The sequence below is a fragment of the Cardiocondyla obscurior genome, linkage group LG25 (assembly GCF_019399895.1).
Source record: "Cardiocondyla obscurior isolate alpha-2009 linkage group LG25, Cobs3.1, whole genome shotgun sequence".
Classification (NCBI taxonomy): domain Eukaryota; kingdom Metazoa; phylum Arthropoda; class Insecta; order Hymenoptera; family Formicidae; genus Cardiocondyla; species Cardiocondyla obscurior.
Window position 1 is genome coordinate 2,724,692 of NC_091888.1, and position 13,423 is coordinate 2,738,114.

The 13,423-nt window shown below is 34.5% G+C and overlaps 1 protein-coding gene across 3 annotated transcripts in view; it reads left to right on the plus strand.

Annotated features, from left to right (window-relative positions):
* Nucleotides 1-545: 545 nt before the first annotated feature.
* LOC139111866 (fatty acid synthase-like) overlaps nucleotides 546-13,423 on the plus strand; it is a 297,920-nt gene continuing 285,042 nt past the window's right edge. The window contains exon 1 of one of the 3 annotated variants that reach the window (XM_070672437.1): nucleotides 546-958. In XM_070672437.1, coding sequence (XP_070528538.1) covers nucleotides 796-958 — 163 coding nt within the window. In that variant the 5' untranslated portion in view covers nucleotides 546-795. The remainder of the gene's footprint in view (nucleotides 959-13,423) is intronic. The other 2 variants (XM_070672436.1, XM_070672435.1) reach the window with 2 other exon arrangements.

Here is a 13,423-nt window from a genome sequence, read left to right on the forward strand (position 1 = left end):
TGACAAGTATGTGAAACTTTAATCATAAAAAATCAGTAGACAATGTTGAATTATATTAATAATGTTTTGCAGAACAATCGTTTTTTGTATTCCCTCATTGAACCCGGATGATCTCTGTCTTCTGTCCTTCATCCTGTAATACGACGCAATCGAATTCAGCGGCGTACTAGCTCATTTTAACGTGATAAGCATTTAAATATAAATACGGTTCTTTTTGTGTGTATCGTTGATTTTAGTTAAGTTATTTTTTCTTTTTTAAGATATTTTTTTTATTCTACTAAAACATTTGGCAAAAATTTTTAATATGTTTGGAGTATTTTTCTTTGGGTTTTTGTTTTTTCTCCATTTTAACGTTTTTATTCAATATTATTTCTTTTTCATAATATTTCCTTTATTAAATTCGGGTTTATAAAAAGTTCGATAATAAATACTTGTTACCGTGTTGGTACATTTAAAGCTTTTTTTTACTTTTTTTTAAAAAGTTATTTTTATACTGATATAAATTTACGTCAATAATTTCATATTTATGTATATAACCATGTCATTATGAAAACATTAAGTTTAATGTTAAGTATTCGATTGTGCTACTTCATTAATATGTATGTAAAAACATGTGTGACTGAAGTAATAAATTTAGAAATAAAATCGTGCAACTTAGTTACGTTTTGACTATCTTCTTGATTAGTTTAAATGCCGCGAGTTTTTTATTTCATGCAATTACATTAGTGTTTATATTTTTTAAAGTAAATAAAACAATTTTTAATATATAACATATCTGCATTACATAAAATAAATATGAATCAACTGAATTCACACACCAACTTTGATTCTGAAGAACAAATCGTTATTTCTGGCATTGCTGGCCGATTTCCTAATAGTAACAATTTGAAAGAGCTTCAAGAAAATCTTTGTAACAAGGTGGATCTTGGTTTTAGTGGTCATGGACGGTGGAGTAATTGTAAATAAATTTCTTTTTATATAAAATAACATTATGATAACTTATTAAAAAAATATTTATAACCTTTGAAAATAAATATACTTACAAATCAATCTGAATAAAACATTTCTAATATTATTTTAATTTTTTAAATAATTATTACATAATATCTAATAATTAAAAAAAACAATATTGAAAACTAAAAATTATGTTACACGATTTTTGTAATTTACGACTAAACTTTTTATATTACATTATATTAATTTAAATAGTGTGTTAAATAGTTTTATGGTTTTCTTGTTATAAATACTCATAAGTTAAAGTATTTCAAGTTGTACACATCAAAGTTATATTGTAAATCTTTAAAGATATTATTATCCTTTGTTTTTAAAACCATATACATGTAAATATAAGGTCCTCTATTTTAATATTTCTACGTAAAAAAATATGTTTAAAAAGTTCTGTACAAAGTAAGAAAACAACAAAATATTTTACGTTACAGAACCAAAAGACCCCGCACATATCTTATGGAAAATGGCTCTCGGTTAAATTCGCTCAAATTTTGCTATCTTCTAGAATTTGTTATTCTGAACAAAAGTTTCCATGGCCGCAACAAGATCTGACGAGCCATTTTTGCTCTATAAGGGTTCGAGTATTGGTAATAATAGTTTAATCGTATACGTATATGAGACTATTTTTACTATTCTTTTCGAATTACAGTACTTTTTGAATTAATTGTTAAAGTGCAATGAAGTTCCCAGCTCTTAGCATTATCCAGGATCAACGACATGGACGTGGCGGGAATATGATCCCTCATGTTCCCGCCACGTCCATGTCGTTGGTCCTGGATAATGCTAAGAGCTGGGAACTTCATTGTACTTTAACAATTAATTCAAAAAGTACTGTAATTCGAAAAGAATAGTAAAAATAGTCTCATATACGTATACGATTAAACTATTATTACCAATACTCGAACCCTTATAGAGCAAAAATGGCTCGTCAGATCTTGTTGCGGCCATGGAAACTTTTGTTCAGAATAACAAATTCTAGAAGATAGCAAAATTTGAGCGAATTTAACCGAGAGCCATTTTCCATAAGATATGTGCGGGGTCTTTTCTATATATTATTATGTGTGACTATACATGTATACAATAAGAATTAAACAAAATTAAGAAAAAGGTGTTTTTTAGTTGTTATAACTTGTAATTTTATTTGTAACTGTGTGTTAACACGTTCACTTTTCTTATAGTTAATTTAAGAATTTTAATTTCGCAACGTAAAGTTTTTCCTTTTTACTTTTATTGTACGGAATTTTTTGAACTATTTCTTTATGTAGAGATAATTTGTTTTCTAATAAGGGTAATTTTGTACAATTTATTTTATACCTCTACTTTTTAAAAAAAAAAAAGTGTTTATAACAAAAGTACATTTATAGAAAATAATTTTTTTTTAGAACACCAATTGTCCGCTGTACGTGCACTTAGCGTTTTTTTTAAATTTTTTTATAAAAAGGTAATTTTATACTTATATTACTTATGTGTAGTTAAAACATTACCTGGAATATGTAGAACTTATCGGGATATACCGGCAATACTCACTAAATTACTTTGTTCTCCAGATATAATAAAACACTCGCAAGTTTTTAAAAGTTGTAATGATGCATTCTGGCACATCGTTTCGGCGATCACCAGTCGGACGCCAAATCAATCACTTGTGCAGCGAAAACCTGGGGCGCGGTGCGGCCTAAACTTTTTTTAATAATAATTAAAACCGCGAAAGAACGGCTTTTTAGAAATTTGTTTCTTATTATACAAATTAATACATGCACGGAAACGTGTGGAGATCACCGTTAATTTTAACACTATGCGCGATAGCGGTTCTTAAATTAAGTCTTAATATTCAGTCTTAAACTGATCACGTGTCACTCGCGTGACATCAGTCACTTTTTTTAGGTGTGTCGTTTTTGTTATTGAACTGTCAATTGTGTAAACGCATCGGCGAGTAGTCTGAGTCTGAGATGCCATAAAATTATATAAATCTCGTGGCCGATCTGGAATCCGGTTAACCTCGCGGTGCACGTAAGAAATTGTGATGATTTACCTATATTCAGCGTAACTGCTTGCTGAGTTGTTACTCTGAATTGATCTAAATATCACGAGACTGTCCGATAAAAAGTAGCCTAATTAAGTTGTCGTATAACTGCACTGACTTAACTTCTAATCGCACAATGTGTCATTTTTGAGCACCAACGTATAAGTATTGATACCGGAACTGGCGTTGAGCAGATCAGATGATGATGGTGTGACCAATAGATTAATTAATCGATTGGTCGTCGATCGGCGCTGCCGTGCGTCCGTAAAGTGATATCGCCGGTAGGCGCTGCTCGTTTGAGCGCAATTCCCAACAGCGATGCTCGAACTACTGTTCTAACGCAAGTCCATACAGCGTTTGCATTAAAACAACCGTGTATTCTTTTTTGTACAATCTCTAGCAATAAATTGCATCCTTCAAAGGTTTTAGTGTTATTGATTTAATTTAATTGCAACAAACTCTACCAAAGAATTTTTAACACCAGAATTTGTATCACAAAAAAAGGGTTAAAAGGATACGGATTGCGGGGATAAAAGAAAAAGAAATGATAATAATGCAAATAAAATCTTGAAAGAGTAAAACGAAAATACTGAGGGATAAAAATTTGAGTGGTTTTAAAAATTTATAGACTATAATATAATTGATTTACAAAAGAAAGTGCAAAAGAAAATTAGGAAATAAACAAGGAAAAACAGAGAGGAAGAAATAACAGTTAAGATAAGGTATAGGACAATAAATATAGAAGGAAAACAGTACAGATAAGAAGAAGCAGGGGTAAATTATATGTTAACTGAGAGTAATGGTAAATTTTTAATAGGAGCTCAAGACACATTATGAAAAGATAACATGGATGATAAAAATCAAAAAGGATTAAAAAAGTACGGAGAAAAAAAACAGTATAAAAAAAACAGAAGAAAGTTTTTTTTTTAATAAAATTTTTTATAAATAACGCAATATATTAAGTATCCAAAAGAAAACTTTAAAAATAAAAAGAGAAAGCAGACAAAGGTACTTAAATAGAACTAAAAATAAAAGATAAATACAATCATGAAAAAAGATGAACTTAAATTATTGCACATCGTAAATTTTGAATAAAAAAGAAAAGAAAAGTACAAATCTTTGTTTGTTTCTAGATATTTACAAGGGAAATAATAAAATTAATTAAAATTAATATATAATATAAAGTAATAAAATTATTATTATAAGCCGTATAGAATCTTTACTTAATATCTAAAAAACAGGGAATAAGCATTTAAATTAAATCCTCAAGTTAATTAAAAAAAAAAACTATGATTTCATAAAGGATTTCCCTGTTCATTGAATGGAGAAACTCCGTAATACAATAGGGGCTCATTATTTTACGTTTACGGAAAAAAGCAAAGAGATGTTCTCTTTTTATTGTATAAACCGTATTGCCAAAAGACGTGATTGATTGTTTCGTCATACAACCCACATTAACATAAAAATTAAATAAGCTTGTAGAAAGAGAGGTTTGTAGCGAGACAAGTTCGAGAAGCTCTGAAGTTATTTATAGTAGTAATCGCAAATCTATCGAGATCCATATTTTTAAACTAGGGATGTTTTAAGGGCTCGAAAAACTACTCGAAAAAGTGTGTCTTTTAAGTAGCTGGATTCTATCAAGTAATTATTAAAAGAGTTAAACAGTTTATTTTTCCGTATAGTTTTTAAATCAGAAAAAGGGATTAAGATTTGAGAGTCAGTTCCGCTGAAAGTAGCGTTTTTTGGCTTTACGGTTAACAGAGTCATTCAACTCGATACTCCTGTGGGAAGAGATCTAATAGAATTTAATTTTTTACTTTAAAGTTAAAGTAAGTATGGCAATATAATAATTTTAAGAATAAGGGGAAACTTCTTATTATAACCCTTGAACGAAGAAATAGCTGAGAAGACACTAAGAGAGTCCAAGAATATTTTAATCTTTGGGAAATTAACTAGAAGAGCATTATTAAGAACTTCTTATATGGTTAACACCTCCAAAGTAAAAATTGACGCCACAAAAGATGATCTGCTTTCAAATGACCAATTAGTTAGGGAGACTATAACAGCGAAACCGCCGAACTGTTTGTTGAGGAGTTTGGAGCCGTTTGTAGCATAGTGGATTGTGTCAGATGAGATAAGAAAAAGGCTATGGAATACCGAGTTTATTTTGTTAAAGTTTATTTTAAATAACAATTGTCTTTTTTGGTGGAGATTAATGGTGAATATAAGAGTGCATATAAATGATTTTCTATAAAGGAAGAGCCGTTACAATGATAAATTAAGCGACTGTAATTAATCACCGAACAATAGCATGATTCTAACGGAGATTTTTGAAAAGGGCTAACATACGTAAGGGAATTATAGAGGTTAGAAAGGTCATTCATTAGGAGAGTTAAGAGATGGTTTCCAAAAGAAAATACTTTAGATATATTATAATTACGGCCCAAGTACATAAACCGGAAATTGAGAGAGGAAATCTTAGATTCAGCAAGGATAATGTTTGTAGGCGTCGACCTTTGACAACCCATTGCAGTAAGAATTGCGCGATTCTGAATGATTTTAAGGTGAGCCATAAGGTACTTCGGGAGATAATTCCAGATAAATAATGCATATTCAATTTTAGAGCGAATTAGGCTTTGTAAAGACGAAGAAGTAAAGACGGATTGGCTCCATACCAAGTAGAATGGAGATAGCCTAATATATTGAGAGGTTTAATACATGAAAGACAGATTTTGTTTATATGATCGTTCCATTTTAAATCGGTTTGGAAGATTACTCACAAGAATCTAACTGACTTTTTAGAAGTGATTAAAGTATTTTGTAGATTAATAGACAGATTGACGTTTCTTATATGAGCATTCCGACTGAAAAGACATAAAACGCTTTTGTTTGGAGCCAGCGAAAGGCCTATATCGTTAAGGAAGGATGCTACTTTATTAGCGCCAGATTCTAAGTTATTAGTAGCGACATTTTAATTAGATTTTTAGAGTAGATGCAGACATCGTCCGCAAATTGAAGTCTTGAAAGACCACGGGAGTTAAAAATTGTTTTTCAAGGTTGGAAACATAGAGATGTAACGATGCACCCCGACGGTACATCATTCCCGGCCGAAGACCCGCCGATGCCGCAAGACCGAACAGCCGTCCGGTGAAGAACATGGGGCGCGGGGCGTCTTAACATATTTTAATTCGAACAATAACAACGGTACACCGATCGTCGTTCCGCAGCTAAGTCCAACGTGCGGACTTAGCCGAACAATTCCGAGCGGGCCCAAGTGGGCCGACGGCACCGCGGCTCCTCGTTCCGAGCCACACCGCGACGAGAACCCCGGCGCCGCGAGGGGGAAATACCGTCTTCTCCGTTGCACCGTGAACCCTCGGCATCTTCTCTTTTTCGGTATAAAAAGGCGATGCCGCGGCTGTAAAGTACCGTTCCTGATCCGTTCATCTTCGGGCGAATCACCTCAATCATACCGAGCACGATCTTCCTAGGGTAGAGTGAACTCTCCCTTGGCCTGGAACTTCTGGCGCTCGCACTAGTCTACTTTCCACATCGTCGAACTATCTGGCTTGTGGGGAAGAAAACGCTCTGCCTCTTTTGAGTACTCTCGGTCTCGAGATAGCCGCGGTGCGGAGGTAGCTTCTTACTTATCTCATCGCACCGTCGTGATTACCGGGGTGAAGTAATCTCCACCTCGGCCGAGGGATCTTGGCTAAACGACACGTTGCAGATGCATCCGTCACACACCGAAATACGTCACCGAGAACGCGTCAGTTCCGTCCGTCTTAAACATTCTGTACAATCCGCGTTTACGATACGGCGATTCAATCTGTACGTCCCTTTAAATCTGTGTTGTCTAAACCGCGATTAAAAGCCGCGACCATTTATATATAACACGCAGCGTTCTCACTTACTCCGTGTACCGCCGTATCAACACACGACGCTCTCACTTTGCAACCTTGTGTTTAAAGCCGCACGCCGTTGTAAACACGCGTTCTATCCGCGTGTCGTCTCGATTAAATACTCGAACACCACCGTGCGTCCTTATTCGTATTATTTGTATTTATTGTTGTTTTTATTATCGAGCTTTATCTGTATTTCTATTTTCGGTTTCTTTTTTATAATAAACTTAGTTCTTTTTACTACAATCCAGTCTCGTTGCATCTAGCGACCTGCAACTGAATCCTGGAAATCCCGACGAGCGCTCCGGGTCGAACTCGCTAACACGTTATTTAGTTGCGCGAATACAGTTCGTTTCAGAAAGAGTATAAAATTGGGCTAAGGGCGCAACCTTGAGGAAGTCTTTCAAAAACAGTTAACACCTCGTTAATAGATTCAAATCTAATAGAAAATACTCTTTTATGTACTAGATTATAGATGAATTTAAGAAATAAAGAAGGGAACTTTAGAGATTTTTAAAAGTTGATTAGAATGTCAGAAAGAACATTATCGTAGGCTCCTTGGATGTCTAGAAAAATAGCTGCTACTGTCTCCTGTTTTTCGAAACTGAGAGAGAGAGATCTGAGTGAAGGTAATATAAGTTATCATAGCAGAATTTTCCATTACGAAAACCGAATTAAAAAAAAAAGATTATGCCCTTTTTTTTTGTCCACCAGTTTAATTTGTTATAAATCATTTTTTCAAGCAATTTAAGTGCATACTAAGCTAATGAGATAAATCGAAATTTGTCCGAATCTTTTTTGGAATAAAAATGATACTAAACTAAATCCATTCATGTGGAAAAGTACCAGAGGAAAAGAGTACATTAAAATGAATTAGAAGAGCCAATCTGGCTCGATGGTGCAGGTTTGAAAAACTTTATAATCAATTCCGTTTGAGTCGGGACTAGAGAAAGGTCAAGCAGAGTCAATTGATAGGTTGAGATCTTCTATAAAAAATGGTTCTTCTAAAAACAATTTTCCATTCGGATTTTGTAAGACTGGTAAGTAAGCTGCCGTTGTGCGTCGCGTGTATGGAAGTATTATAAAATGTTTGGGGCCCACCGCGCCCCGGATCCCCGCCGGACGGTGTTATGTCCGGTGGCTGGCCGATGACGTAGCCGGAACGGTGCATCGCCGCGTGCACCGTTACAAAATTAATTATTTTTTTCAATAACTATTGAAAATTTTTCAAAACGGTAAAGGACTTTTTTACTTATCTCTCCAAGACCTATCTATCCGTATAAAATTTTACACATTGGCTGAGACACCCTGTATATTCCTTTCACTTTCTCCGATAATGGTGACAATAATGACGACGTATCTTGATTAAAGCGTTCATAAAAACTACAGACATTTAAGTGAAAAATTGATTTGACTTTGAAATGATACCTACAGATCAATTTACCCTATAACATAGCAACATACAAGATATTTTACACTTTATATCAAAGAACTGCTTTAGAACCTCCTAAATCGAAAAGTACTCAATAAATAAATATTTTATTATAGTATTTTGGAAAGTTCTCAAGTTAGATAAGCTAGATGATTATCTAATAAGAAATAGTAAGTTTCAATTAGACTTCTGTTTCCAAAGCGCTGCGTGGTAGAGGTATAGGATATAGGTATGTAGTAAAAGTCGGTGTCACATAGTAAAGAAAGAGCAAAGGTAGAGGGAAAGGGTTGAAAAGTGAAAAAGAAAAGGGAGGAAAGAAGTGGAAAAAAGGTGCAGGGTTTGGCAAAAAAGTGAAAGAATGTGTCAGAAAGGAATTAATGAGAAAGTGAAAAAAAATGTTAAAAGAAGAAAGAGAGAAAGATAGAAAGCAAGTGTATATGAAAGAAAAGGTAAAGAAGGAGAAAAAGAGAGGATATAGAAGTAAGTTTTTAAAAAAAGAATGGAAAAAGAGAGGAAGGAAAAAATATAAAAAATAGAAATTGGTAAGATGGTGAGTAAAGTGACAAGATAAGAAAACAAAGTAAGTAATCATAAGCGTAAGCATAGACTCAGGCTAAAGTAAAGCCGCCGGCGGACCCGTGATCGTTTACCATATTATTAATCGGTCTTACGTCTGAATAATTAGTGGCAAACTTGTGGGTTGGTCACAGATAGAAGAGAAAAAAGAGAAATAAAAAAAAAAATGATAGGATTTAGAGAAAAAAATACAGAAAATGTAGAAAGAAAAGAAGAAAGACAAAGGAGGGAAAAGTATGAGAGACAGAAAAGTAATAAGATGTAAGATAAAAAATAAGATAAAATAAGAAGAATAGATAGTAAAAGTGTTAGATCAGGAGAAAAAAGGAAGATAAGTAAATAAGAAAGCTAGGAGAGTTTAAGTAAAAGAGAAAAAAAAATAGAATAATAAGAATAAATAAATGGAGACAGATAATAAGAGAAAGAAAAAGAGAGAGGGGATTAAAAATAAGGAAAGAGGAGAGACATAGAAAAGATTGTAACGGTGCACCCGGCGATGCACCGTTCCGGCCACGACATTGGCCGGCCGTCGGACACAACACCGTCCAGCGGGGACCCGGGGCGCGGTGCGCCGCAAACATTAATTTTATCAGCCGAAAACGCGAGGTACAACGGCAGCGTACTCGCAGCCGTTCCGCGGCTAAGTCCATCCGCGGGATTAGCCGAAACATTCCGAGCGCCGCCGAACCGCGCCGTTGACGCCGAGGCTCGTCGTTTCCGAGCGCGCCGCTTCCCAGGGCCTCGGCGCCACGCGTTGGAATACATCACGAGCCCCGCTGAGCCCCGGAGACCTGGCGTCATCCCTTTTTATGAATAAAAAGGCGATGTCGAAACTCAGCAGCACCGTCTTTGTCCGTTCGCTTTCGAGCGAACACGATCCTCTCCTAGAGCACGAACCACGGGGTGAAGTGAACTTCGTCTCGGCCAGGAACTCCTGGCGCTCACGATCCGCTCGGTCCGGTTTACCGTTTCGCACGAATAGCTCGTGGGGTGGAGCGCACTCCGCCTCCTTCGAGAACTCTCGATCCTACGTCTGCGATCCGAATAAGGTGGAACACCAAGATCCTGTTCGCACAGTCGTGATCCTCGGGGTGGAGTGTTCTCCGCCTCGGCCGAGTACTCTCCGGCTAAGCGACACTGGTCAAGGTGCATTCACAATCCACGATCTATCGATCATTCGCGACCAACACGTCGACGAAATAATTGTCATCGCGCACGTACCGAACCGCGGCCCTTCATACAACGTAAGAGAACCGCCCGAACTTATTGTTATGCGGACCACGCCCGCCGTTCCGCGCCCGCGTCCCGCGTACCGCCGATCCTATCGGAATGATCTCACATCGATCCGCGTTCGACCGCGATCCGCGCCGATAATCGCACCCACTGATACGCGACACACACCGTGTTTGTCGTGAGGCATCCGCGACCATCCGCGAACTTTGTTATAGTGCACGCGTTCTATCTATTGTAATCGGCGAACTCAGCGCATTCATCCGCGAAATCTGTGATCTAGCGCCCACCTCGAATTATCTGTTTTATTACGTATTTATATTGGCGACTTTTACCAAGCGCACGTCTGTGTTAATTAGTAATAAATTCTATTCTTTTATTTAATTATTATGTCTCGGTGCATTTAGACCTACTCAAATCGAATCCTGCATCCCGACGAGCGCCCCGGGCTCGCTAGCCCGACATTCAATCTCGCGACAAAGTCAAGTCGTTTCAAGATAAAAAGTAGAAAAAAAAAGAAAAATAATAAAGAAATGTAAAAAACGCGATTTCTTCGGAAGCGGAGGTTCAGAAAACAAAGAGGGAGAGAGGGAGAGGGAGAGAGGGAGAGGGAGGGAGGGAGAGGGAGGGAGGGAGAGAGAGAGAGAGAGAGAGAGAGAGAGAGAGAGAGGGGGGAGGGAGAGAGAGAGAGAGAGAGAGAGAGAGAGAGAAAGTATTTTAATTAATTGGCGTGTAAAAAAGAAAAAAAAATTGTAAAAGTATTTTAATGAGAAGGAGCGGATGTTATAGTATAATATTAAGCGAGATTCAAAATTTGTAATGAAAAGATTGTAACCTCAAGGACAATAATTAAAATTTATGTTTGTATTAAGTTCCATTTAAGAATCTTAAATGACCTTTATGTGATATTCAAACAACTTTTCAAGATCAAACTAATACTACCATATTATGTGCCCCCTTGAAGTTGTACAGCTTTTGTTGAAAACGTTTTTCTCTTAAATGCTTAGTTGTTGAGAAAAAAGATGTGTGTGAGTGGTCTCGAATATCTTGCAAAAACAATTAAACATAGAATATCATTAAGTAACAAATAAATATGTAAACATTAGAGAATGAATGTATTAAGAACGGCGTAATGTAGGATAATTATATAGGATTAAGTTATTTAAAGTACTGAAGCAAATGTACTTTGTACAAAATGTAAAATATAAACAAAGGGACAAAGAATCTTGTTAGGATTCGTGGTTGAATAAATATTTCTTAGTAGAAATTATAGTTTTATTATTTTTCAATTACATAGGAACTTGTTATTAATCTGACAGACTACCATATACTACACTCTATGGACCGAGATAGTCCTTACTACATGTGTGTGTAGTGGGAGTTCTTACTCTCTGCTTTGTGCGGTGTTTCGCTGATTTAAATTATCTTTCTTAATTCTAATCTTTATCGGTCTCTTTCTTTTATTCCGTTCTTCTTACCTTCACATAATAATCACACACACACTTACACACACCATAAATTTACTTATAATCTAACACACCTCCTTAAATTTATGTGTTTTACAAAAAAATAATACAATGCTTTATGAACTTATTTATTTAAAGAATATGTTTGTTTAATATTTTATTTACCAATCTAAGTTTAACATACTTCTAAATTTTTCAAACTTATTTCTACCTAAAGGTTTAGTTAATATGTCTGCAAGATTTTCATCTGTATTTACTTTGATTATTTTTATAACTTGGTTTTCTACATTTTCATGTACAAAGTAATAGTGTACTTCAATATGTTTTGAATTTCTAGTAAAATTTCCAAGTTTTGCTATAGTAACTGCTCCGGAATTATCCTCATATATTTCTACTGGTTCAAGCAATTGTACATTTAGATCTTTTAATAATTCTATAATACTTTTAATTTCGCTTACTGATTCAGATAATGCTACATATTCTGCTGCAGTAGATGATTTTGTAACGCTACCCTGTTTCTTTGTCTTCCAATAGACAACATTTTCAAATAACTTTATCACATATCCTGTTGTGGATCTTCTATCAATTTCATCTCCAGCCCAGTCAGCATCTACGAAGCAATTCAATATATTTTTCTCATCACCGTATTTATATATTAGTTTCATTTCTTTTGTTACATATAAGTATTTTAATATTCTTAACGCGTATTTATAATGTGTTGAATCGTAACAATTTTGAAATCGACTTAGATAATTTACACTATAGCTAATGTCTGGTCTTGTTCCTGATGCAATATATAATAATGATCCAATAAAGTTCCTGTAATTAATACTCGCGTTTGTTGACTGTGCTGGTTTAATTCTTAAACTTTGTTCCATTGGTGTAGCATATAATGTAGAGTTAAAAATATTATATTTGTTTGCTAAAGATTCAATATATTTTTGTTGATCTAAAGTCATTCTTTTATTTATATCATCGTATTTTATATTAATTCCTAAATACGTATTAATTTTTCCTAGATCTTTCATTGAAAATCTTTCAGACAACTTAACTTTTATTCGATCTATTTTACTTTGATTATTTCCACAAATTAAAAGATCGTCTACGAAAATTATTAAATATATAAAATTATTTTTTGCGCATTTTGTATATAATCAATAATCATTTTTGCTTCTTTTAAATTTTAATTCTTGTAAATAATTATCAAAACATTTATACCAGGCTCGTGGACTTTTGCGTAAACCGTATAGAGATTTCTTTAATTTATATACTTTATCTGATCCGTCTTCAAAACCTATTGGTTGTTTGACGTAGACTTCAGATTTAATTAATCCGTTTAAAAAGGCTGTTTCCACATCCATTTGATTTATGTAAAAACCATTTTGACAACAATAAGAAAGTAGTATCTTTAAGGTTTGTGTTTTAGCGACTGGAGAGTAAATATCTTCTATCTCGTTTGTTTGTTGAAAACCTCTAACTACTATACGTGCTTTATATTTATCGATATCCTTTTTAGTAAATACCCATTTTAAATCTAATATCTTTTTACCATGCGGTTTTTCTATTAAGTCCCACGTATTATTTTTAATTAAACTATTCATTTCATTTTCCATAGCCTTTTTCCACATATTTGATTCATTACATTTTACTGCTTCATTATAATCTAAAAGAGTATCTGCGCTTACATAGTTAACATATATATAATTTGTATTTGCAATATTTTCACCGTATCTCTCCGGTTTTCTTTTGGGTCGCTCGGATTTTCGTACTTCACGATCTAAATCTTCCC